A 23,213-nucleotide genomic window follows, 5' to 3' on the forward strand; every position below is an offset into this window, starting at 1 on the left:
GTCACAAAATATGCCCGCTTTAGAATATACCTTTACGTAAATTCAACTTCATATGTAAATTATATCTAGGTATACAGAGACATGAAGCAAATTTTCACAGATTCTGATTTCATACAAAAGGAAAATAGCATCCATTTCACATAGGTGCAGGGTGTTTCTAAGACAGGAGAAGAACATTGATATCACTTCTCCATGCAATTTTCTGAATTTATCTTTGAAGGCAAGAGTCCTCATTTGAATTAATGTTTACTAACTGCAATAAATAGTCCTAACTTCCAAAACACACTCCAAACCCCGAAATTTTAATGGCTAGACTCCATTAACCTTTTAAAAAGAATCTATTTAGTTACTATTTTGCATTCTGTGTCTAAGACAAGAGAAGAGTTATCTTGGTAATTTCTTTATAGATGTATCTTAGGTATGTCCACACACACTCATTTTCACCAGTAGCCACATATTTTTGCCTTGTTCTCTTTGCTGGCTTCTGGGACTTTGATCCAGAAGAAGAATAGTCTTCTGCTCTTTTTACCTTTTTTTCCTTAGGTCACTCACACCGTCACTTCTGTTTCGCATGTTTTTGGTCAAGTAAAATCAATAGAAAAGGGCTTCTCGTTTTTCAATAAGACTAGGGTATATAGGCAGCCTTATCATTCAGAAAAGTTTAAAAGATTCTGAATCATCCTAACATTAGATTGTTTTAAAAAGATGAATATGTAGTTCTTAATCTGTTTTGTGCAAATGTATGATGGTCCAGACATATGATGGAAAGTTTACAAGCCAGGATGTAGGACTGCAACCAAACAAGTTTGTTTTGCATGAACAGCTATCAGACACCTGGTGAGGTACATGAAAATCAGAGAAAAGGAAGTCTCGATAGCACAGTTCCTACACCCTAAGGCAACCATAATTATTAATACAACAACTTGGAAAACAAACTTCTTTTGAGGAAAAAATTGATGGAATTAAATTTTGCCCTTTACAGGATACCCATATGTAATGCCTTCTATTATTTGGATACAAAGGCAAAACTTCCTGCAACTCTCTCTCACCCACCAGAAATATAAAAAACAACTGTAATTTTTCTTCTAACTAGAATTTTTTACAGGGTGAAAAAAAAAGTTCAGTACCTACACTTGGCACTTTTCCTGATACACACATACATGTTTGTTCCCTTTATCCCTCTAAATCACTGTCAAGCTTTGAACATCACCGAAATAATAAGCGGCCACTTCCTCTAGTTGTCTCTGCTTTCAAAACTGGAAAATAAAGGAAGATAGTACAAAAAAGACTAATGAGTTACTGAGCTATTTAAGAATATGGGCTGAATGTCAGATGCTAAAATCGGATTTTATTCCTAGACTTAAAGAAGGAAAGGTCTTGGGAACAGTTACAGATTGGACAGCCTAATAGCTTGGTATATCCCATGTTTGAATTGCACCCACAGACTAGACTAAAAGCTCTCCATGTAAAAAGACCAAGAGTCTAAAGATCTACAAAGTTGCTTTTTATCACATTCTTTAACCTTTATAATAATATGCTGAAGGGAAAGTAAGAGCCAGACTTGATTTAAAAATGGCATAGACCTTTGACTCTCCTCCAAATGCATGAGAATTGGGCCTCTTAAATGACGTACTAGGCCCCTGTTGCCATCTGAAGCTCAACACGGAGGGACCTATTGAAATTTTTCTTAAAGTTTCCTTTCACTTCAGAATGTCAGCATGATACCGTAGTTAACAACGGGCGCTGTTGGAAGTGCAGAAATGCAAGATGTAAGTGGAGGATGTTCACTTACAACTCAGTCTCTTGGCTTGCAGCTCAGTCCATTTCCCATTAGACCTCAAGGTAGGCAATATGGCTCTTCTCTACCTGCTCTAAACCACGGAAGATAATTGCTTTGTAATGAAAGCAATTACATTAAAAATGATGCCATTTTCTATAAACTTGAAGTCATGAGAAGTTGTGGCCATATGTGGTGGTGGTCAGCATTAGGTTCATTCATTAACGTACTTATAGTTTGCTTCAAACACAGGACTGCCTGCAAGAAACTGAAATGTTCTCCTTTAGCTTCTTCTGATTCATGTATGAAGTTCCTGACAGAAATTAGATTACACTGCTCCTAGTTAAAAGGTGGCAGCTCTTTGCTGAAGGACTGGTTGCCACCATCTATTAAACCCTTCTGTTGCACAGTTGGAAGCACCTTAATTCTGAGTTTAGATGAACATAGCTCTCTTTCACCAAAGGTTAAACAAAATTTGGGGAACGGTTTGTGGCAAGCATTGACACAAATCTGTCACATTTTAAGCCATATTTTTTTTAATTTACCTCATTTAGCTTTTCCTATTAGTTTCTACAATAGACTGTGTCAGTTTGTTAGATTCAAAGCCCTAACAGTAACTCACACAGCACTCTTATGTAAAATGAAAATAATTATTTCAAATAGGTTAAATATATAAAAGAGGTTTTGAGGTTCCCAGATGTGTATTATTCCACACAGGGCTACTGAAAAGTAGCTGTGATCTAAAAGAGACTTTATTTAGCCATGCTTTTGTTTCTCTGCATTTAGTACAGCCTTTTACTTTCCTAGTCAGCAGCATGCCACCTGCTCTTTCATTTCCTCAAAGTAGGTCAGCAGTCAGCCATCAATCTTTCATCTTCATTACAGCTAAATCCTAAAGCCTGAGGCAAATGAACCATTTTAAAGGAGATGCAGTGATAGCTGTGGTATTCTCTCTCTTGTGTTAGCCATTTGTGGCTGAAAAAATACCACAAAATCCAGATGAAGCTAGCCAGCCTTTAACTGGAGAGTAACAGGAATGCAAGCAGTTTTCACAAGGTCTTTCTAAAAATCTGGGGCCCTGTTCCTAAACACAGAAGCATGGGTCCAGTCTCCATATCATATAGTCTCCTTCATATACTTATTAAACTATGAATTTCAAATGTTAAATCATTACCCCCTAAACCAAGGCAATTCTAGATATTCAACTAATCAAGTGCCTTAGAAACATCTTTTAATTTCTGGCTTCTGTTTACTCATGATCAATTTTTAACTATTTTTCTCATGTGTCAGCACTGACATACAGTTTGAATAGTTCACCTCCTCTCCTGTTCTTTAACATTCCATATATTAGAAATAGTAATCATATATCTTCCTGGCATCAATTCTGCAAAATTAAGCAAGCTCTACTTTTTTAGACTATTTTAATAACAGAGGTTTTCATATTTTTTTTACTAGCACAACATTTCTTGCATGTACCTGTTCCTTTATGAGGTCATTTTTTTTATCAGAGGTGACCTGACTTAAAAAAAATAACATTATTTGTAATTTAATAACAAAGTTTGTGGAAATCAGATTTTCTGTCTAATAATTGTACTGAACCTTGAAAGACTTTTGATTTCACAAAGCATTTCTGTTTCTGTAAGTCAATGAAGCACAGTGAAGTTCAATCAAGCACTGGGCAGTTTTCAGAAACAAAGGTATCTGACAATTTCACCAGATATGGGCAATAGCTCACTGATTTTTTCTCAAACAGCAAAAGACAAGGCAGGGTGAGGTAGACAAGAAAGAGCTTTAAAACAACGAAACAGGATGGAAGGAAGCCCACATGAAGCATATGCATGCAAATGCCAGGAGGACAGGGGTGAAGAGAACAGTGGGGGAAGCGTTCACACTTTTTCTGGGAAGTCAGCATGATGAAGCATCTCTTCGAAGTGCCTGTACACCAAAGCATGCATGTAGCGTGGAGAACAAACACGTGGAATGTGTGGTTTGTGTGCTGAGATGTAGTAGGAAGGCTCCCACGGCTGGGGTGCTGCAACAAATAAATAGGAAGGAGCAGGCTGGGAAGGGAAAAAGGGAAAGTTGCCTGTTACATGAGATAAAAGTGAGAATACATTGGACTCTGCCTTGGGATGAATGATGAGCCAGTCCAGAGTTTATGGTTAAGATTAGAGGGCAGAACAAAGCGGTGTATGTTGTGGTCAGTGTTTACTACTGACCACCTGATCAGGAAGAAGTTGATGAGGCCATTTTCAGAAAATGGGAAGAAGGTTCATGTTTGCAGAACCTTATTCTCATGGGGATTTGACCACCCTGATACATGCTGAAAAGACAACACACAAAACCAGAGATTCTGGAAAACTGTGGACTGCAGTGATGAGAACTTCCTGACACAGGTGTGGATGATCTGATGAGAGGAGGCAGTCTTCTGGACAGGCTACCTAGAAAAAAAGGCAGAAGTGGTGGAGGAGGAGAAGGCTGGTGGCAACTTTTGCTGCTGTGACCATGAGATGGTAGAGTCTGTGATGCTGAAAAGAGGAAAAAAGGCAAATATCATGATAGCGACCCTGGATTACAGGACAGCAGATTTTGCCTTGTTGAAAGATTTGCTTGGAAGGATCCCATAGGAGATGGTCTTAGAGAAAAGAACAGATCAGGAGGGCTGGTCCATTTTCAAGGATCACCGCCTCCAAACATAAGAATGGGCCATCCTACATGGAGGAAATCAAGCAGCAGCAGCAAGGGGCCTGCATGGAGGAACAAGGAACTCCTGACTGAATTCAGACTTAACAAGGAATTGTGCAAGAGGTGAAAGCCTGAACAGGTGGAACCAGAGGAATATAGAAACACTGAATGTTCAGGAATGGGATTAGGGAAGCCAAAGTCCATCTGAGGTTAAATCTTGGGAAAGACAGAAAGGGTAACCTGAATGACTTTTACAGGTCTTTCCACAGGAAAAGGGAGATTACAGAAAATGAGGGCCTGCCACTGAATGGGGCAGGGGACCTGGAGACAAAGGACACGGAAAAATATGAGGTACCCAATGCCTTCTTCACCTCAGACTTTACTGTTAAAATTTACCCTGAGGAATCACAGGCCCTGAAAGAGTGGGAAGGTCTGGAGCAATGAAGTTTTATGCTCAGTTAGTACAATCAAGTTAGGGAACATTTAAATCAAGTGGACATACACAAATCTGTGGGATCCAACTGAATGCATCCATGTCAGGACTAAGGGAGCTGGCTGATGTCATTGTAAGACCACTTTTGATTATCTTTGGAAGGTCAATGGTGACTGGGGGAGGTTACAGAGGACCGGAAAATCCAAAGATCACTGTTACCATTGATATGGGCAAGCAGAAGGATCTAGGGAACTACAGGCCAGCCAATCTCACCTTAATCCTTGTGACAGTGATGAAGGGAATCCCACTGGGAACTGTTTCCAAACACATTAAGGACAAGAAAGCAATTTGAAGTAGTCAGCAAGGATTTATAAAGGGGAAGTCCTACCAATCTGATAACCTATGACAAAATGCCTAGCTTGGTAGATGAGGGGAGAGCAGTGGGCCCTGTTTATCTTCACTTGAGCAAGGCTTTTCAACACTCTCCCATAACATTCTCGGAGACAAAGAGATGAAGTAGGGATTAGACAAGTGGTCCCTGAGGGGGACTGAAAACTGACTGAACTGCAAGATTCAGGGGACATGATACCCAGCAGCATGATGTTCAACTCGAGTCCAGTCACGAGGGGTTTATCCTAGGGATCAGCACTGTGCCCAATACTGCTTGTTAATGATGTCAATGAGAGGACAGAGTGCTTCCTCAGCCAGTTTTCAGACAATACAGAGGTAGGAGGAGGCATTGATACACCAGATGGTTGTGTTGTTCTTCAGTGGGTTGTTGAGAGGCTGGAGATCTGGACTGACAGGAATCTCCTGAGCTGAGCAAAGGGAAATGTCAAGTCCTGCTCCGGGAAAGGAAGAACCAAAGATACCCAACCCATACAGGCTGGGTAGTGTTTGGCTGGAAAGCAGCTTTGCAGAAAAAGCCCTGGGGGTCGTGATGCAACTGGCCTTTTCCACTGCATACTAGTTCCACTTCATGCTCCTTAGTTCTTGTATTTGAATAGACTAGGTGTGATCATTTCTATTCACATTTTCTACACCACTGAAGATTTTATACTTCCCTGTCCTCATCCATCTCTCTTCCAGTCAGCAGTCTACCCCAGTCTGTTCCTTGGATGGAGGCTATTCCACACTTCTCAATCATCTGCATAGCTCTGTATGTTTTCCATCGAAGGTAGGGAAGTGTCCTGGAGCTGTATACAGTGAGGTATAACTGGATTTATAAACTGGCATAGTATTGCTTTATGTTTTGTTTTCTACTTATTAGAATTCCTTACACTTGGTTTGCCTTTTGACTCCTACTGAGCATCAAGATGACATTTTCTTATAACTATGTCCTATTGTATCAAGATGTCACCATGACCAGGAATTTATTTACATTCAGTTCTACCTTTTATTCAATTTTCACTGAAAACGGGAATCTTGCTTGTGATTTCAATTTATGAAATCAGTGTCACAGTGACTTGTGGAAATTACTTGTCAAAGTTCATAATTTCAGCAGCTGAAATAATTACTTTGATAATTTCTGATATTACTCTCATTTCAGATTAATTAAAATTTTATGAATTTATTAAAAAAACCCAAACACTGTCAAATTAGGAAAAATACCCAAATTATTACACCTTTGTTCCTGAAGTGATCTTTTCCATCTTGCTCCAGTCTAGTTCCTTTGTAATGCCATTTCTTATAATCTTGTTTGATGATCTGCCATCACACACACATTTCCATCCTGAATGTGCCTCCACAGTGCTTTAACTGGCTGGTTTTTCTTCTATATTAGTATATGCAAATGAAGAGTATGAAAAACACTTTGTCTCAAAACGTTGCTCACAGCATTATTGTAAGATTAGACCCAATGAAATCATTAAAGACATATGCCTTCAACCTATATAACAAGTCTGAAGAACACCTTGACGTTGGGAGCAAGGAATTTTCATTTTGCTTTCATCTGCTGCACAAAGTTACGTGCTAGCTCAACAGTATTATTCCAAATAGAAAATTCCATAGTAAATTACTATCTATTATTAGCCCTATAGATTTATGATGTAGGTGTTCTGTTCCACTTTTATTTTCAACAGTCCCACAAACTGAGAGAGGACTAATCAAAGCTGTAAGATCAAGATTCCTTTTCTGCAGAGATGTAACCTGCACACAGAAATATGTAACAGGGCAGATATCCAGCTTTTCACCTACCACAATCAGAACCATGAGTTGTTTCAATGATGTTTAGGTCCTCTACCATTCCATAAGAGATTCTTGAAACTTCCATGAGCTAGAAGCCCACACATTCAAGATGGTCAGAAAGCAAAACAGACTCCCTGTTCTCTGCCTCTTGGAAAAAATAGGTGTACATCAAGTTATAGAAAATGGAAAAAAAAAAAAAAAAAAAGGACTTATTTAAGTGGACATGTGGCCATCAGAGTTATTCCTGACCAGATACCAGAACTGAAACATCAACAGTCATTAAATATATATGTATATATGTACAAATAACACATACATTCATTCATACAGATATATGTATATCTATATACAACATACTGAAATAAAATTTAGAGAAGCATTTTTTCAAAAATATGTGTCTTTTCTAGTATCTAATTCTGTAACACACATCAAAAAAGATTATTCCACACTGCCAAGAATTACACAATATTTTATTTGTTAATGAAAAAAGCAGGCATAATGATCTTAAATTGTAAGAAGGGCATTTCCATAAAATGAGTACTCTAGCCTCATAAACCCTAACCTGATGTAGCCATAGTAATAAAAGAATGATCAACCGCTTAGAAAGATTCTCTGATCTCTAACATTCTTGGGTCAGATGCTGCGTGAGAAAGCAATAAAAATATCTCTGAGTGAATGGAAACTGTTGAATAAAATGACAATATTAAAGAAATCAGTACACCATGGCACTTAAAACCAAAGTGTTATTTGAGATAACAAGGAGTCTCTTATAATATAATCATAGTAAGGAACTTGCTACAAAAAAGTTTTACATTAGAGTAGAAATGATATGAGGAAAAAATAGGATTTCTAATACAGGTTTTAGAGACAAACAGCTAAAAGACAACATTGAGTTTCTTTAAATGTACCTGAAAATCAGAAAATTGGATCCATGACATTGCTGGACTTAGGTGAGAGGTAAAGATGAGAAAAGAAGTAAATTTCAGCATTTTCTGGTGAAGAACCTGTTGACAAAATTTCTACACCTGAACATTCTTTTCAAGTAACAGAAATTAACTACTCCACCAAGATTCAGAAGATTTTAAATAAAATGATACATTAAGTATTCATTATGTGACGTATGCCCAGAAATAATACTGTTGTTTAATAAGCTAATAAAAAATGTAGTTTGACAAAAACTGACAAAAAAAAAGTCTTTTCATGCAAATTGCTTTTAAACCAGAGGGCTGAAGGGTAGTAAGCACTGCTCCTATATTTTAAAGGCTGTAAGGGATATGGTATGAGAACAATGTCTAGGAATACAAAGAAGCACCTATACAAACTGTGAGATGACTGCCCTCACACAGGGATAGACTTAGATGGACTTAGACACAGGCTTCACAAGCAGTGGTGCAGGACAGGTAGGCAGCTGCTACAGGTCATAGAAGCACTCTTGAAATGCAGTACTCTTGCTGCCTACTTAGCTTATACAAAGAGGAGACAACGTGTGCTGTGTAGACTACCATCAAAAAAAGACAAGACAGGGAGGGCTGCCAGGCAGCTACAGCTGTGAGGAGTTGGTCTCTCCCATTATGAGGTACTATTTCCACATCTCTTTTGCATACAATCAGTGTCAGCAGCACTTTCCCGGGTCCCCTCCACATCTCTGACTCTCAGTTACATTGGCCAGTATCACCTTCCCAAATTCTGCAAGACCTTCACCCTAGGCCCCATCCCACCCTCATTCACTAGGAGCTGGCTCCACCACTTCCACATAATTAAGTTAGTAAACATCTGTATTCAATTCTTACCATAAACCATTAAATCAGGTCTTACTGGGAAGCTTGTCCACAAGCATGTTAACACCAGCCTGGAAGTACCTAAACCATGGCCACCTGCAGTCAGGTCATGCCAGTCTTTAATAGCTGCTCACCTGTAGGTACTGATCCAAAACTGTGCTGACCCAAACCACGAGTTTGCTGTCCTTTCACACAATCAGTTTTATCAATGACCTGCAGATTATGGTAGTGAGAGTGAGCATGATGTAAGATTTGGTAAGCATGAGAGTTCATGGACACAGGCAGGAGAAAGCCTTACAAGAGGGAGTAGAAGGCATGCACTTCCCAGAGTACACATGCAGCTGCTGGAGGTCTAAGAACAAAGACAGTTTGGAAAGTTGACTGTAGGGTGACTCAGGCCATTATAAAGCAAAAAGCCCCCAGTTTTATAGCTTTTAAGAATATATATCTTTCACTGAAGCACTGCTAATGCATATTGGTCCCATTAACAATGTGGTTAACAGCTATTACGTGTTTCTTCTCTTTTCTCCAGGGAGAGAAGACTATACAGAAGGATGTTTTAAAATAAAAACACATATGCATAAACACATACTTCTGGATATTAATGCTGGAGAGAGCTAATTCAGAAACAATCCTTGCTTTTATAGGAGTGAGGAGATTTGTGATAATCTGCAATTTCTGTAGAAAAGCTCATTCTAGTGTTTGGCAGATCCCCAAAAAGATTTTTCTCACTTATATATGAAATATACATTTGAATTTTTTGACTATGCCTATCACAGAAGAAACAACTTTACCCTCTAAAGTGAAGCAATCTTTACATACATAAAATACAGGCAGACAAAGGTCTTGATTTACTGCTGTATGGGAAACCCAAGAACAGAATGGACTAAGGCACTTGCAGTAAATGTCCTGTGCTGGGACTAGCAGGTTTTTTAAATAGTTTTTCCGAATATCTATATTCTCATGTCCAAATATATTGAATTGAGATTTTTTTTTTACAGATGATAAGGTACAAACAACTAGGACTGCATTGCTTTGCCAGGGTGGGACAGAGTCTTCAAGATTTGGGTACAGATACGGTATAGTATTACTTATGGCTGCTGTCCTGTAAGAAATCTTAGCAACAGTGAGAAATCCAGGAGAACTAAATATGTAAGTGAAATGACCTGTAGTGCATAGACATAAAGTGAATGGCTTTGTGTATGGAAGTTCTTCTTCAGGCCCGCTCCCCACCAGCATAAAGTCTGGTTTACATGGGTAAGTTTCCAGCACTCTGCCACCTGCTTATTACCTGTGTGTATGCCCGTGCTGTCTAGCTAGTTCACTGAGTGTCTCCCTGTGTATGCTAGAAACAGGAGCGCTCCATGTGGCACTTTGCCACTGAGTATATCAGTATCTATTAAGTTTGAGCAGCACTAAAGTGGTTTCAGTGCAAAGCCAAGGCGCACCTTTTAGATGAGAGCATTATTTCATGGTCAAGCACTGCCTAAAGATCTTGTGGCAGATGACTAGATGCTTCCTTATCCCCATGCGCAGCAGGACCAATCCATTGCTGCCATTAAAGCGTTTCACTACAAGGTCTTGGCCAGAAGACCAGTCACGACATTCCAGATGAACGATGCTGACTATAATTACTTCTAATAAAAGCTGAGGCTTGCCTTCTCAATAAGATTGCTCATGACTAGACATATAGTTTTAAAGGCTTACCAGGATACCCTAGGTGTGTCTTTTCAGTATCCATCTATTAAACATTTGAAGGAACAAGGGAGTATTCTTCTCCCAAAGAATCATTAATTACATTAGATGATTTGTTATCCTAAATAGCTATTTTAACATAGAATTTTTTATCTTCAGAGAAGTCTGATAGAAGGATTTTATTGGTCTCTATTGCAGTCTCAGCATATTCTTGCAGTAATTCATCATGCTTCATTTAATCTGCATCAGCATCTGCTTCCTGACATAGGCATTAAAGTCTGTCTTTCCCTGTACAGTGGTGTTCGCTTCCACAAAACAACAGAGAGATGTTACAGGGCTAGAAGGGCTGAACATTGACTACCCAGGATATAATGCAACAAGGAAGATGAATACATTCCTGGAGTCTGTCTTCTGGAAGTTTTTCTTAATCGGGCTGTGGTGTTTGATGGAGGGAGAGTTTCCTTGTCTTTCTTGCTTCTGATATTACGAACAATTCAAATCACTGACAAAAGAGTGAAAAATATTCCTGTCTGGATTATAATGCCCCCAAATCTTGACACAATATGCAGTTCAAGTAAAAATGTGTCCAGAGATCTCTCAGAGATTTATCCTTGAAAGATCAAGGAAAACATGTGAGGAGATGAGCTGCTAAACTCTTGCAAGTGTGGCACTGCTGAACAAATGCTGAAATATCCTAAAGCCAGGTATGTTGCTATTTGGCAGTCAGGAACTGACTGCCAAAAAGCATCAGTGTTGTCCTAAACCAATTCTGTAGTTGTTTGCAGCCTTATAAGGAAGCATAAAAATCAATGCTAAGTTTGGCTCTGGCTTCAGCCTTCAGAGAAATAAATCTGAACAAATGTATCCTATGTATTTGAAGTTTAAAGTGAAGAAGTGCTATTGGATCTAACACATACTGAGCCTCCTCAGCAAATGAACAAAACTGTCACAGTGTCTTCTGTGTGAACCAGCAAGATACCACTGATAGATGCTATGCCTGTTGCTTTTGATAGTGATTAGGTTTTAAATCATTTACTGGTAGTCTCATGCTATACACAGCAATCTCAGTAGTGTTGTTACCAAAAGTGGTAAATGGCTGCTTTTAATCCACATGTATGTAATGACTTTACTGGTACTAGATATCTGCCATCTGATTTCCTTTTGTCCAATAGTCTGTTTCTCTTAGGACTGGGGATTATACCTCAAAATCCCAAAGGAAGAAAGAAAAATAATCTGGATTGCCAAATGTAGTGGAAAGGATGGGTCCTGTCGGGTACCTATGGTAGCTGAGTCCTCAGAAACGGAGGAGCTACAGCAAAGTGTTAGCAAGGTAGTAGCAACATGCCAGAAATGTGACTACATAACAGCAGTACAAGTAACAACTATTACAGGTTTAAAAAACACAGTATCATGCTTCTATATTCCAGAGTAATACTTCCACTCTAAGAACCGTAATTCCCTACTAAAATCAGTGTTGCTCAACAGCACAAGCAGGAAAATATGCAGATGAAAATGCTGAGGTTAATTGAATCTAAAGATCTGTGAGGAAAGTAACTGAGTGGGCCATATGATGACAAATAGAATTTGATATCTGTAACTGTAAAGCCATTTTCACCTAAAACCAGGGGAACTACTTACACATTTTCTCAGGGTCTTAATTAGTGCATGGAAGTGATCTGGGAATCACTTTGACAGTAAAGTCCAAAATTTTGTTTAATGGTGTACAACACTGAAAAAGAATACACTAAATATAAGGAACAGGATAAATAATAGATAAAACCATTACACAGATCTTCTAAAATATGCAATATTAGTCATCCTAACTGAAAAGGATGCTTTAGAGTTTGTATGTCATAGGAAAAAGAGCTTAATAAGATAGAGACTGTCTACCAAAGAGAAAAGAGGAAAATAAGGTTGTACAGTAAACACACAGATGTATAATGAATGGTACTGCAAAAATAGATGTGGAAGATCCAACTCTTTTGTCCCCTAAAAGAAAAATAATATGTTCAATAGGATGGAAAAGCAACATTTCCAAAACCGAAAAAGGAAGTTCTTCACACAGTGCCAAGTTAGCAGTTACACTTGACTGTAAAAAGTTAGCAAGAGTCAAAACCAACTGACATTTATGGGAATAACAAAAGTATTCAAATAGTGAGCATATAAAACAGTTATGAGATATACACAATCGTACATTTGAAGTCACTACTCATTATGAACAATGGCTGAAAATTTATCAATGACAGATGAAGGCTCAGATCTGCACTACATGTTTCCAGCACTCACCTCTGAAAGTATTTGTGCCAGTCATTGTTGCAAACAAGCCAGTGAACAAGACAAATTACAAGCCCTGTCAATGACAGTGGTTCCTATGTTCCTGAGGTTGGGAAGTAGCATTTATTGGGAAGTGAATAATGGAGCCAGAACCAGAATTGGAATTACTTACTGAAGAGGAATAAATACTAGTAAGCTTCATCTTATTAAGTAGCTGAAGCAGCAGCCATTCATCCTGCCATTTTGGAACTGACCCTGCCCTATTTCTTTATTTTTGCCAATTTGATACGTGTTTCCATGGGAACAGAAGCAGGACTAGCTACCAGCTGAGTCAATCTCAGCTGCTGGCTCCCACTTCTCACGTTTTGTTCCGTTTCCTTGGAAACTGCTGTCAAATGAGAAAGAGAAGTAAAGCAGCTTTTGCACTTTAATATTTACTCTCTCTTTGGACCTGCTCTAGATCCTCTGGGTCGGCGGAAGGTTTACAGCTGACTCTAATGGCCATTCATTTTCCTCCTCTCTGGAATGGCTGCCAGCCACCAGTGGGCTCCAGCAGATGCAAGTAAGAGTTCTCAGTTTCAGCTACTGCTGGCGGGCCGCCTGCTGTGAGCTACAATGGCAGGGTTTGAAAGCAGGCTACAGATTTCAGGAGACATTTGGCTCCCACAGTCTGTAATATTTCAAATTGGAAGGAAAGAAATTAAATTTATTTAAAAAATAGTAGGGGAAACAGATGGGTGTAATGATATTTAGAGAACAAATTGACTAACAAGATCTGACCTGCATTAGGCTGAACACCCTCAGAAAATACTTCAGCCAATTATATTCTTCATTTCATAATATACGTTTGACAAAGTTCTCACTAAGCCAGCTGTTAGCTGACTGAATAGCCCAACAGCACAATGTAAACAACGCTCCCTAAACACATCTGTTTATGCATATATACATATGCAGAAAGAGAAAAGAACGTGATCTGATTGTTTCAAAACGGCGAAGAATCTGCGTAAATCTACTTGAGCACATGAATTTGAACCAGACATCTTTACCAATTCCAGACCTATGCAACTCCCATATTTTTATCATGTGTATGCAAACACACGCACGCACCCTTCTCCATATATAATTTTGGGCCAGGGTATTTTCCAGTTCTTACAGCAGCATTGTTGTGACTGAAGATGAATATTAAAGAAAAAAATAATAATGAAAAATATATTTTAAAATTGTATTAAAGAACATAAAAGAGCCCTGGAAAAGCATGTAGGCAACTAATCTATGGCTTAAGTAAAATTTTCTATGAAAATTATACTCGATCTACATCTGTGCAATTAAATCCCAATTTTCACATATATTTTGTTGAAAAATGTAAAGAAAAATCTATTTCACAAGACAAAAGGCTGTCCTAAAGAAAATATTTATATATGGTGGCCTCTGCTTTTAGTTAACTAGTCTAACTATTTGGGTACAGTACCATGTTCACTTTGGACATGCTTTTGAGGGAAGAGGTTAAAGAAATTTTAGCAGATCTAATTGCTCACAATTACATAGATCATTGTTGATAAATAATGCTTTGTTTTACTAATCATTGTGTAAATTAACTGAAGCAAGGAGCCTAAAGTTCCTCCTGAAGGACAGTTCATGATGAGAACTAGCTAAAACCAACTCTATAGTTTGGACAAGGACCAATGAACACCAGAGTCTGTGTGAAGAGAGAAGGTAAAAATTTCAGAGTGAGGGAGACTACCAAGCTTTCACCCCCATGACACCCACCAAGAGGCACCACGCAAGCGCAGCTGGGAGGGATTTATGGAAATGACTTCTTGGAACTTATTTTAATATGAAGCGGGAGCAGGTTATGAATATGTATAGGCATATTTGGAAGTCTTATGTATATGCAACATTTGATTACATAAATTGAGGCAAGTTGTTGCCCCAGGCACGCACGGCTTTGGTGAGAGTCACCGACTCCACCCCCACCCCCACCCTCCGCTGAATAAACATACCTACTTTACAATCTGATGAGATTGTGGATTCTGATTCCACACGTCACTTTTACTCTTCCTTTTCTTTCACACCTAATATATGAACTCCTTCCTGAGTTTTCTTTATCTCACTTCTCAGTTATGTTCACAAACTCTCACTTATCAGTGGCCTGGCATTCCGATTGTGAGTAACTTCTAGAATCATATATTTAGTTGCATTCACATACAGTCCAAATAATATCTGTGGAATATTCATTTCTTCAGGTACTACACTAGGAGCAGTCTCACAGAAAAGACAATCAGAGATCCAGGAACAACATTTCTTCCAGTCTTGTTGCACTTTCATCCATCCACCAAGAATATACTCAACATTGTTGGGCATCACAGAGTTGTGTCAAGTCAGCTAACATTGTGATTTTGTTCTGGGTTAGTTATTTGAATGAAAAACTTAGGCAGTTGTAATTGTTTTAAGTCTTATCCACAGAGATGTAAGACATCTGAATTTACCTGGCCTATTTATTGGTTTCCTTCAGCTGAACTTAAAATCAAAACCTAAGCTCCCATTTTTCTCTTCATCAGTAAGACTTCACATGGCAAACAAGATAATAATCCTTAGGTTTGCTGCTGCAGTTGCCATCAGGAAAGACCATTTTCTGGAATAACTTACTAAACCTTTGTCATCTTACCATTCACTTCCTCTTCCACTGAACAACACAGGTCCCAGCACAGAGACTGGGACTTGTCCTGAAGGAATCTGCAGGCTACACCCCTCCTTCCTGGAAAATGAACTTTTATTTATTTCTTAATTCTGTTTCCTTGTTCTAAAGAATTTTATATCCATTTGAGAGTTTCTCTCTTATTCCATGGCTGTTTAATTTCCATGACAGCCTTTGATGAAAGAAATTGCTGGGTCCTTTTCGGAGACCTAGCATGCTGTGTCAGCTTCCATTCATATGCCTGCTGGCTTCTTCAAAGGACTTCACTGAGTTTTTGCATGACTTGTTCCTTCACAAGTGCCATGTCAACTCTTCCTCAACATAGCATATCGACTTCTAATTCCACTCCTGATTATGATTTTTATAAGCTGGACTGCTACAGACATTAACTTACAAGTTTGAGGTTTCCACTCCATCTTGAAAACATGGCAAGTCATTTGCAATTTTTCACTCAGATATCAAAGCAGTTTTGAGCTAATGATTACACACTGCTGTCAGTAGTTTAACTATTACTCCTTTGAATTGCTTTAGAAAGTCTGGGAGAATAGTCTGTTTCCACTGATATATTTCTGATCAGTTTCTCTATTCCTACCGGCAACTTCAGTCACTCCTCGGTGAGTTCATCAGAAGGGTTCTAGCACAGCAAGCTCTACAAGCTCTTCCACAAAGAATTTTGCTAAATAAAGCAGCAAAGCAATCATTTAATCATACTACACAGCCTTGTCTTCTGCAAGTAATGCTCTTATATTCTGATCAAATACTGTCCCCAAAGATTCCCTGGCAAACTGCTTGCTACCAATATTTAGAGAAAGATTTATCATTAATTTTTTTTTGCTTTTTGCAAGATTTTTTTTTAGACTGCTTTACTGTGTTCTATATTTAACTTACCAGACTTTATGAACCTTTCTATCCTCATTTGGATACAACTTTGTTTTTTTGAAGGATGTCTTCCTGCTGTTTCATCATGCTGAGTCTCTTTTTCAAGTCTTACTTGCTGCATGGCATGCCTTTACTCTGTCTCTCCAATATGATATTCTTAACACTCTCTAGGCCACCTGCAAAGATTTAACTCTCTACAGTGTCATCTTTAGTGTCTCTTTAAGAAGCTTCCTCAGTTTTATGTTGCTCCCCTTTCTGAAGCTGAGTACCACTTCACTGACCTTTTTTGGTTGTTGCTTCTTCAAAGCCATCAAAGCTAAGAACGATCTGTCTGCAGTTACAGAAAAGTCCTTCAGATATCAACGCTTCAGAACAGATTCTGTATGCTATTCAGAATGAATTCAAGGGTTAATTCTGTCTTTTTGGATTTTCTAATTTGTTGAATTACAAAGCAGTCACCACTCCTAAATAAGTTAGTCTGGGCATCACATTTGTTGAGTTTACACAGCCATTTTTTGCTTTTGCAATGTTTATGACTCCCTCAACATACCAGTCAAAGCTGACCTGACTTGTTGGTTAGCAATATGTGTCCGATAGCATACTTACACACTTGGAATGCATGTTAATTCTGCCTCACTCACTGCAATGATTAATTCATTAATCTGAATTGACTCCAAGTTTTCTTCAACAGACTGCACTACTCAATTTTTCCTGCATATTGACATTTTTGTTATAGCAATGTCCTCATATAAAGTTGGGCATTCTTAGTTTCCACATTTTATTTCTACATCAATGCTAGAAGGCCAAATAGGATGTGTCTCATCGATCTGTTTTTCTCTTCTGTATCTTCTAAAATGGCACTTTGTTCTAGGGTTTTTTTTCTCCATTTCATGTTTATTACCATCCCAGGACAATTCAGTGTGAAACCTTAAATACTGGTACTCCAGATTCCAGAATGAAGTTTATTTTTAAATAAAGGTAAAGTTATCATAAGGTTGCATAAGAGGAAACACTGCAGAGGTAACTACATAACTGGCATTAAGACATCAAGAAAGGCAAAGGTTGCTGCCCTAGATCAACAGGTTTTAAAATTCTACTAGAAATATTGGCATCCCGTATGCAAAGTATTATTTCTATTGAGTCTAATGCAAGATCTTTTTAGCTTGGGAATTATGAAGTCTAGTACTTCTCCTTTAGTATACAAGTTCTTATTTATTGAACATTGTCGTTGGTTACCTTTGAAGGCCACAGTGATTCAATTTGTGTCATAGACATTTGTGTTGGGAGAAGACAAGTAAGAGGCTTTCAAGCTAAACTTTAGAGCCAAACAATTACTACACCATTGTATTATGAGCAACAGGTGAGTGTGACTGTATGTTTACACACAGACTTACTGAACTGCAGTAAGTACCTAACTGAATTGTGATATGGCTATTGCACAAGGAGAACATATTCCACTTTGTAAAGGATTTTGCTGTTTCAGATTGTGGTTTCATTCCAATGCAGGTGTATCAGTGAGCAACTGAAATTAGAGCAAGCTGCTTTCCTATATACTTTTTGTCTTGTGGCTGGATTCTTTGCATCTAATAAAGTATGAAGCTCCCCTATAGCATGTAATTTATAATGTTTGTCTTTATACAGAGGGGTAAACTCACTCTGCAACCCTCCTCTTGGTGGATACACTACCAGAACCCACAGCTGGCTGTTTCCATCAAATCTGTAGAAGTGCTACATCCTTAAAAGCTGTATCTGCTCTGTCAGGTTTCACTGAAACTGGCAAACAAAGTTTGTTGGGCAGTAGAAAAAAACACAAAGAGCACCCTTGCACATAAACATTGCCATCTTAAGAAAGCAGAACAAAACCCAGATGGCTGGGAAAAGGTGCTAGAGCCTTGCCACTGGGGTAAAGTTCTTCCACAGCTGCATACACAAAAGCACTGTAATTCCTCATGGCCTGTCAAGCCCAAGAACCCAGCTGGCAGGATGGTGAGGGAGGATGCACTCCAGTTGACACAGCCAGGAGAAACAGTCTGGCAGGAACCTACTCGAAATCTGATCATGTCCACAGAGCACTGTGACTATAACAAAGAAGGTGAATTGCGATCTAAAAAAGCAAGTTCCAAGTTCAGCCTAGGAAGAAGCTAGTGAGAAAAAAGCAATTGGTCTCTTCACTGGGCTGAAACATTAGCAAAAAGAGAAATGTTACAGCTAGTGCAACAAGCAAACCAGATAAATGGAGATATTATATCATTAATTCCCATTTTTTACACTGCTGCTTGAAGTTAAGCAACATTTTGTGTCAGAAAATACTTCTATGTTATATGAAAATCAAGCCTACAGTACTCTTTATAAAGTACACATGGGTGAAAACTTACAGTTCTTCTGCAGATCAGCATACAGCTAAGCAAATTTTAAAGTGGTCCCTGCCTTTACCTGTAACCTGTTTGATTTTATCCAAGGACTACATTGTCTATGTATCATATATCAAATAACTGCCCTACAGGATGGTATAGATGCTTTTTACATCTCAGCCATTAAAACTTTTAACTTAGTCTCTTATGGAAGCCATAGATGCACTTTTCATAAGGATGCCTGACATTTAGAGTCAGGATGCCAGAAGCAAGTCTGAAAGCTGACAGACCCAGCATCCCATCTGATATCTTACTTCTGTCAGGGGCAGAGTCACCACCAGTGCCTTCACTTCCCTTTGCATTTTTAGATGTAGACTGCCTGTCCTCAGCTTTTAAGGCACATATAGCTTGACTTTACAAACAATTCTGGAAAAGGAGTCTGAATTCTTAAAAAGTGCTTGATAATTCACTGGCGTTGGTATTCAAATAAACTATTTTGTGAATAATGCCAAACAGCAAAGGACACTGCCAGTTTTTAGGCTCCTCGTCTTGGTTACTTTGATAGACTTATTTATTGAGACACAGTTAAGAGAGGACCACCTTATGGTAGCCAAATGCAGAACATCTACATAGGAAGCTGATGAGTATTCATAGCTAAAACAGCACTCAAACAGTTCAGTAGCTAGAATGACTGACTGTGTTCATAACTTTGGAGCCTACATTGAGTTTAGTCTCTATCACTTGATTCAACTTTAACTGAAAGAAAATACGCCTTTAAAATTATTTCATAGAAGCAAGTGGGACAAGGAATATATGAGACAGAGTATTGCTGAAATAAGGCAGAAACTGGCCTCCAGTAGTGTTTACTATGGTGGTAAGTGCTTTTCAAACATGCAAAAGGTAATACCTGCTCAGGCAAACTCAACTACCAATTAAAGAATTCACCATTGGAGAATGCACTTAACCTCCCTAAAATTTAAAAAAGCAAACTATAACAATAATAATCTAATTTAACAAGCAAATACAACTGTCATTTGCCTTTACTCAGGAGTTTCTGGGACCTGAAGAGGTGTGTTTCAGGAAAGCAAACTGCAGTTCACCTCACTGCTTTTACAAGATAAAAACAAGTACAGGATTTAAATGACTAAATTTGCTTGCATAATACTTTTATTTCCTTCCCTCCTCAAATCCATTAGCTTAAAAAACATTCTGGGAATTTATAATAATAGCTAAGAGCACTTACAGTCAGTTTAACTGAATTCTATCCTGAGTGTTCAAAATATTACACATCCTTGTGTGTGCATTCAATGAATGTGAGTTTACATGGCCTTGCATAGTTTCCAGAGAATTTAAGTTCTGATACAAAGTTCAGACAACTGGTTTGCAGACCTGTGGACTAGATAGCACCGAATGTGGGACAAACACACTGAATTTTTAGTGGTATACACTACACGACCAAGGAATACACTGATAATTCAGATGGAAATTGCAATGATTTTAAAACCGGAATAAACATTATTTTTCAAGTATATGGTACTTATGTTTTGGTAACTTCACAGTTACTGCTGCTCTCTGCAGAAATTTCACTAAGGTAATTCTGATAAGACCAGATGTCAGGATGTTTATTTATGGCTTCCCTCTGATCAGGGAAAAAAGTAAAAGTCCTTCTAACTCATTCACCCACAGCACTGAAATGAGCATTATTTCAACTGAATTTTGTGACTACTCATCCGTCATAATATATTTGGTTTTAAATGAGCAGTGAAACCATTAACAACACTGGCAATCGAAATATCAGTTGCAATGCAGTAAATGCAGAAGTGAAGCAAACAAGTCTATCGACAAGCTGCTATTGTTTCAAGCTCTACAAACACAAAGCAGAAGTGTCTCCACAAGACAAGTTTCTGTTACATTTTTCATTTTTTATTGACAACTATAGTAACTGGGGATTCTCTTAAAAAAACGTTCAAATGCTAGGGAATGACCGAGAAGTATGTTTTCAGACTCTAAAATGATTGAAAAGCATCCATTGCAGTTTAGGAGGCATCGTTCTAAAACACCTTATACAAATTATATTCAAATAAAAAGTAAATACTTCTACTAAAATTCCAGAGCTACACTGCAAAGTAAGACCAAAGTAAAAATAATGGAATAAAATATATCTTTTCTTGCAAATGTTAACATCAGAAGGGAAAATTACCATTCTTTTTCTTACTGATTGCCAAATACTGAAGAATAGAATAACACTTCTAGATTGTCCTCAAATAATCTAGTTTTCAGCTATTACCAGTTTCCATGTTGGAGGTAATAAACTCTCAAATGCTGCTAATCTGCATACAGATAGATTTTTTTTTAATATCCTAGTTCTGCACTGTTGCTGCTGTGTTTCCTGCTGTCAGTTTGTCCAGAAAGCTTTTCTTCTAGAAACCTACCTGAATGCTGGAAGATTTGTACAGCTGGCATTAAGTTATTACCTCCTCCCTATGAAAATCTCTAGCATGACCTTTCTGAGAATGACATTAAAATAGGAACAATCACGGAGTGTGTGTATGCTCATGCTATTACTGAAAATAAATATAGCAGTAGGTAACATAATTCCTGAACATCTCCATAAAGAATGCAGCCTAAGCAGTGACCCCTTCTGCACTTATCTTGAATGAGCTCTTACTGAAATCTGCTAATGGGTTCTGATAATCTATTATTTATTGCAACAGACTCTAATAGAGAGTCTTAGCAGAGGACTCTCCTGTGTTTACAACACTTTCATCTAAAATCTCTCACAAGTGACAGAAATGTGGCACCTTCAACTACAGATACAATTTCTTTTGGTTGCAGTTACTTAATTTGTATTTGCTTTTACAAAACAGAATCCTGCTTCCCCCCAAATACACAGCTTGACCTGCTTTCATATAACCTAGTGCAACTTTAGCTTGTTCTTACAGAAATCTTAGATACTGATATGCAACCATAAGTATTACTTGGGCTTGAGGACATACCTCCATGTTATACTTTTCCACTGTCCTTCTCAAAGGATCCACAACCTGCCAGCAAATCAGGATGCAAAGATCAATCAGTAGCATCCCTCCAACTATCACCAGTAGCTTCTGGTCTTTAATGATCTGGAGAGACAAAAAAAAAAAAAAAGGGAAAAAAAAGGGGGGGAGATTCCCATGAGCCATAGATAGATCCCTGTACAGTTTTAGTCCTATATAGGGAGAAAAACACAGGCTGCTAATAAAAAGGGTTTTTAACAATGAACAAATAAAAGTTTCAGAAATATCAAAAGCTAAAAGCAAGAAGACACAAATTATTTTAGTTTGTTTCCTGGTTGTTAGAAGTATCTAAAGTGCATTCCAATTTCTAAAAAGAAATTGGGAGGACTCTAAAATATTGATATTGAAGTCCAGGTTTAATATTAAGTCCTGGAAAATATAACCCCCTCATATTCTAGAGAGTCACTATGGTGTTTATGTATGCAAATGCGCAAAAGTGTTCATTACATCTGTCAGAGCAGCAGGAGTTCAGACAGTTTTCACTAAGATTTATAGTGTTCACTTCTTCATAACCTTCTCGGACGTGGAAAACACAGAATGGTCAGGGTTGGAAGGGACCTCTGGAGATCACTGCTGTTGACACACTTGCCAGGTATTAAAAGATAAGTTAATTTTTGAGGTTTTGTGTGTATGTGTTTAACATTTGCCTCTGTTACCCAGGGAGCAGAAAGGGATGTTATATTTTTTAAATATTATCAAGATTAGAAGATTTTATTCACACGCAACTTAAAACACGTTTTTAATTTTGCATGGATTTTAGGTTCAAAAAAGAAAACAAGTTGCTAATAAAAATAACAAGCAAAACCATGTTTTACAGTCTTGTATAGCTGCATGCAATATCTATATTATTTCTACTGCTACACAGTAGCAACACAGAAAAAATACACTGCAAGTACATTATTTCAGTTGCAAGGCTCTAAGCATGTTCAAATATCAGGCTTAAATTAACTTTGTGTCAGTCCTCTTGTACCTATGTTCATGTTTTTTAAATTAGTATGTACTTCTATTACTAATGAACACTCATCCAATATTCAAAAGACATTGCCAAATTGTTTCAACACGGACAAACCTACATATTTTCACCTAGTTTTGGTTCTCAAAAACAGTTGGCTTAATCCAAATTAAATATTCAAAAATATCAAGCCTGAGCAGCTTAATAAACTTGCAATTATTTCAGTTCAATTTGATGAACTTGTTAGGACTTTGAAAATGCCTTAAAAAGCCAGAAGTGTGAGCTAATATCAATACAGGTGAGGGTGGTATGCCTTCCTAGAATAAATTGTATTTGCACTGAATACCTATTGAATTGTATGAATATGATTTGAAATAATGCAAGAGGAACTTCAGAAAGTTTGGTTTTCATATTATTTAGTGAGATATATTCTTCATTTTGAAAGGTGTTTCTG

The 23,213-nt window shown here is 37.9% G+C and overlaps 1 protein-coding gene across 2 annotated transcripts in view; it reads right to left on the bottom strand.

Annotated features, from left to right (window-relative positions):
- Window positions 1-23,213, bottom strand: part of GABBR2 (gamma-aminobutyric acid type B receptor subunit 2) — a 487,842-nt gene that overhangs the window by 119,892 nt on the left and 344,737 nt on the right. For both annotated transcript variants that reach the window (XM_055800671.1, XM_005242566.4), the window contains exon 13: window positions 21,751-21,873. In XM_055800671.1, coding sequence (XP_055656646.1) covers window positions 21,751-21,873 — 123 coding nt within the window. The remainder of the gene's footprint in view (window positions 1-21,750; window positions 21,874-23,213) is intronic.

The sequence above is a fragment of the Falco peregrinus genome, chromosome 3, assembly GCF_023634155.1.
Source record: "Falco peregrinus isolate bFalPer1 chromosome 3, bFalPer1.pri, whole genome shotgun sequence".
In the NCBI taxonomy this organism is placed as follows: domain Eukaryota; kingdom Metazoa; phylum Chordata; class Aves; order Falconiformes; family Falconidae; genus Falco; species Falco peregrinus.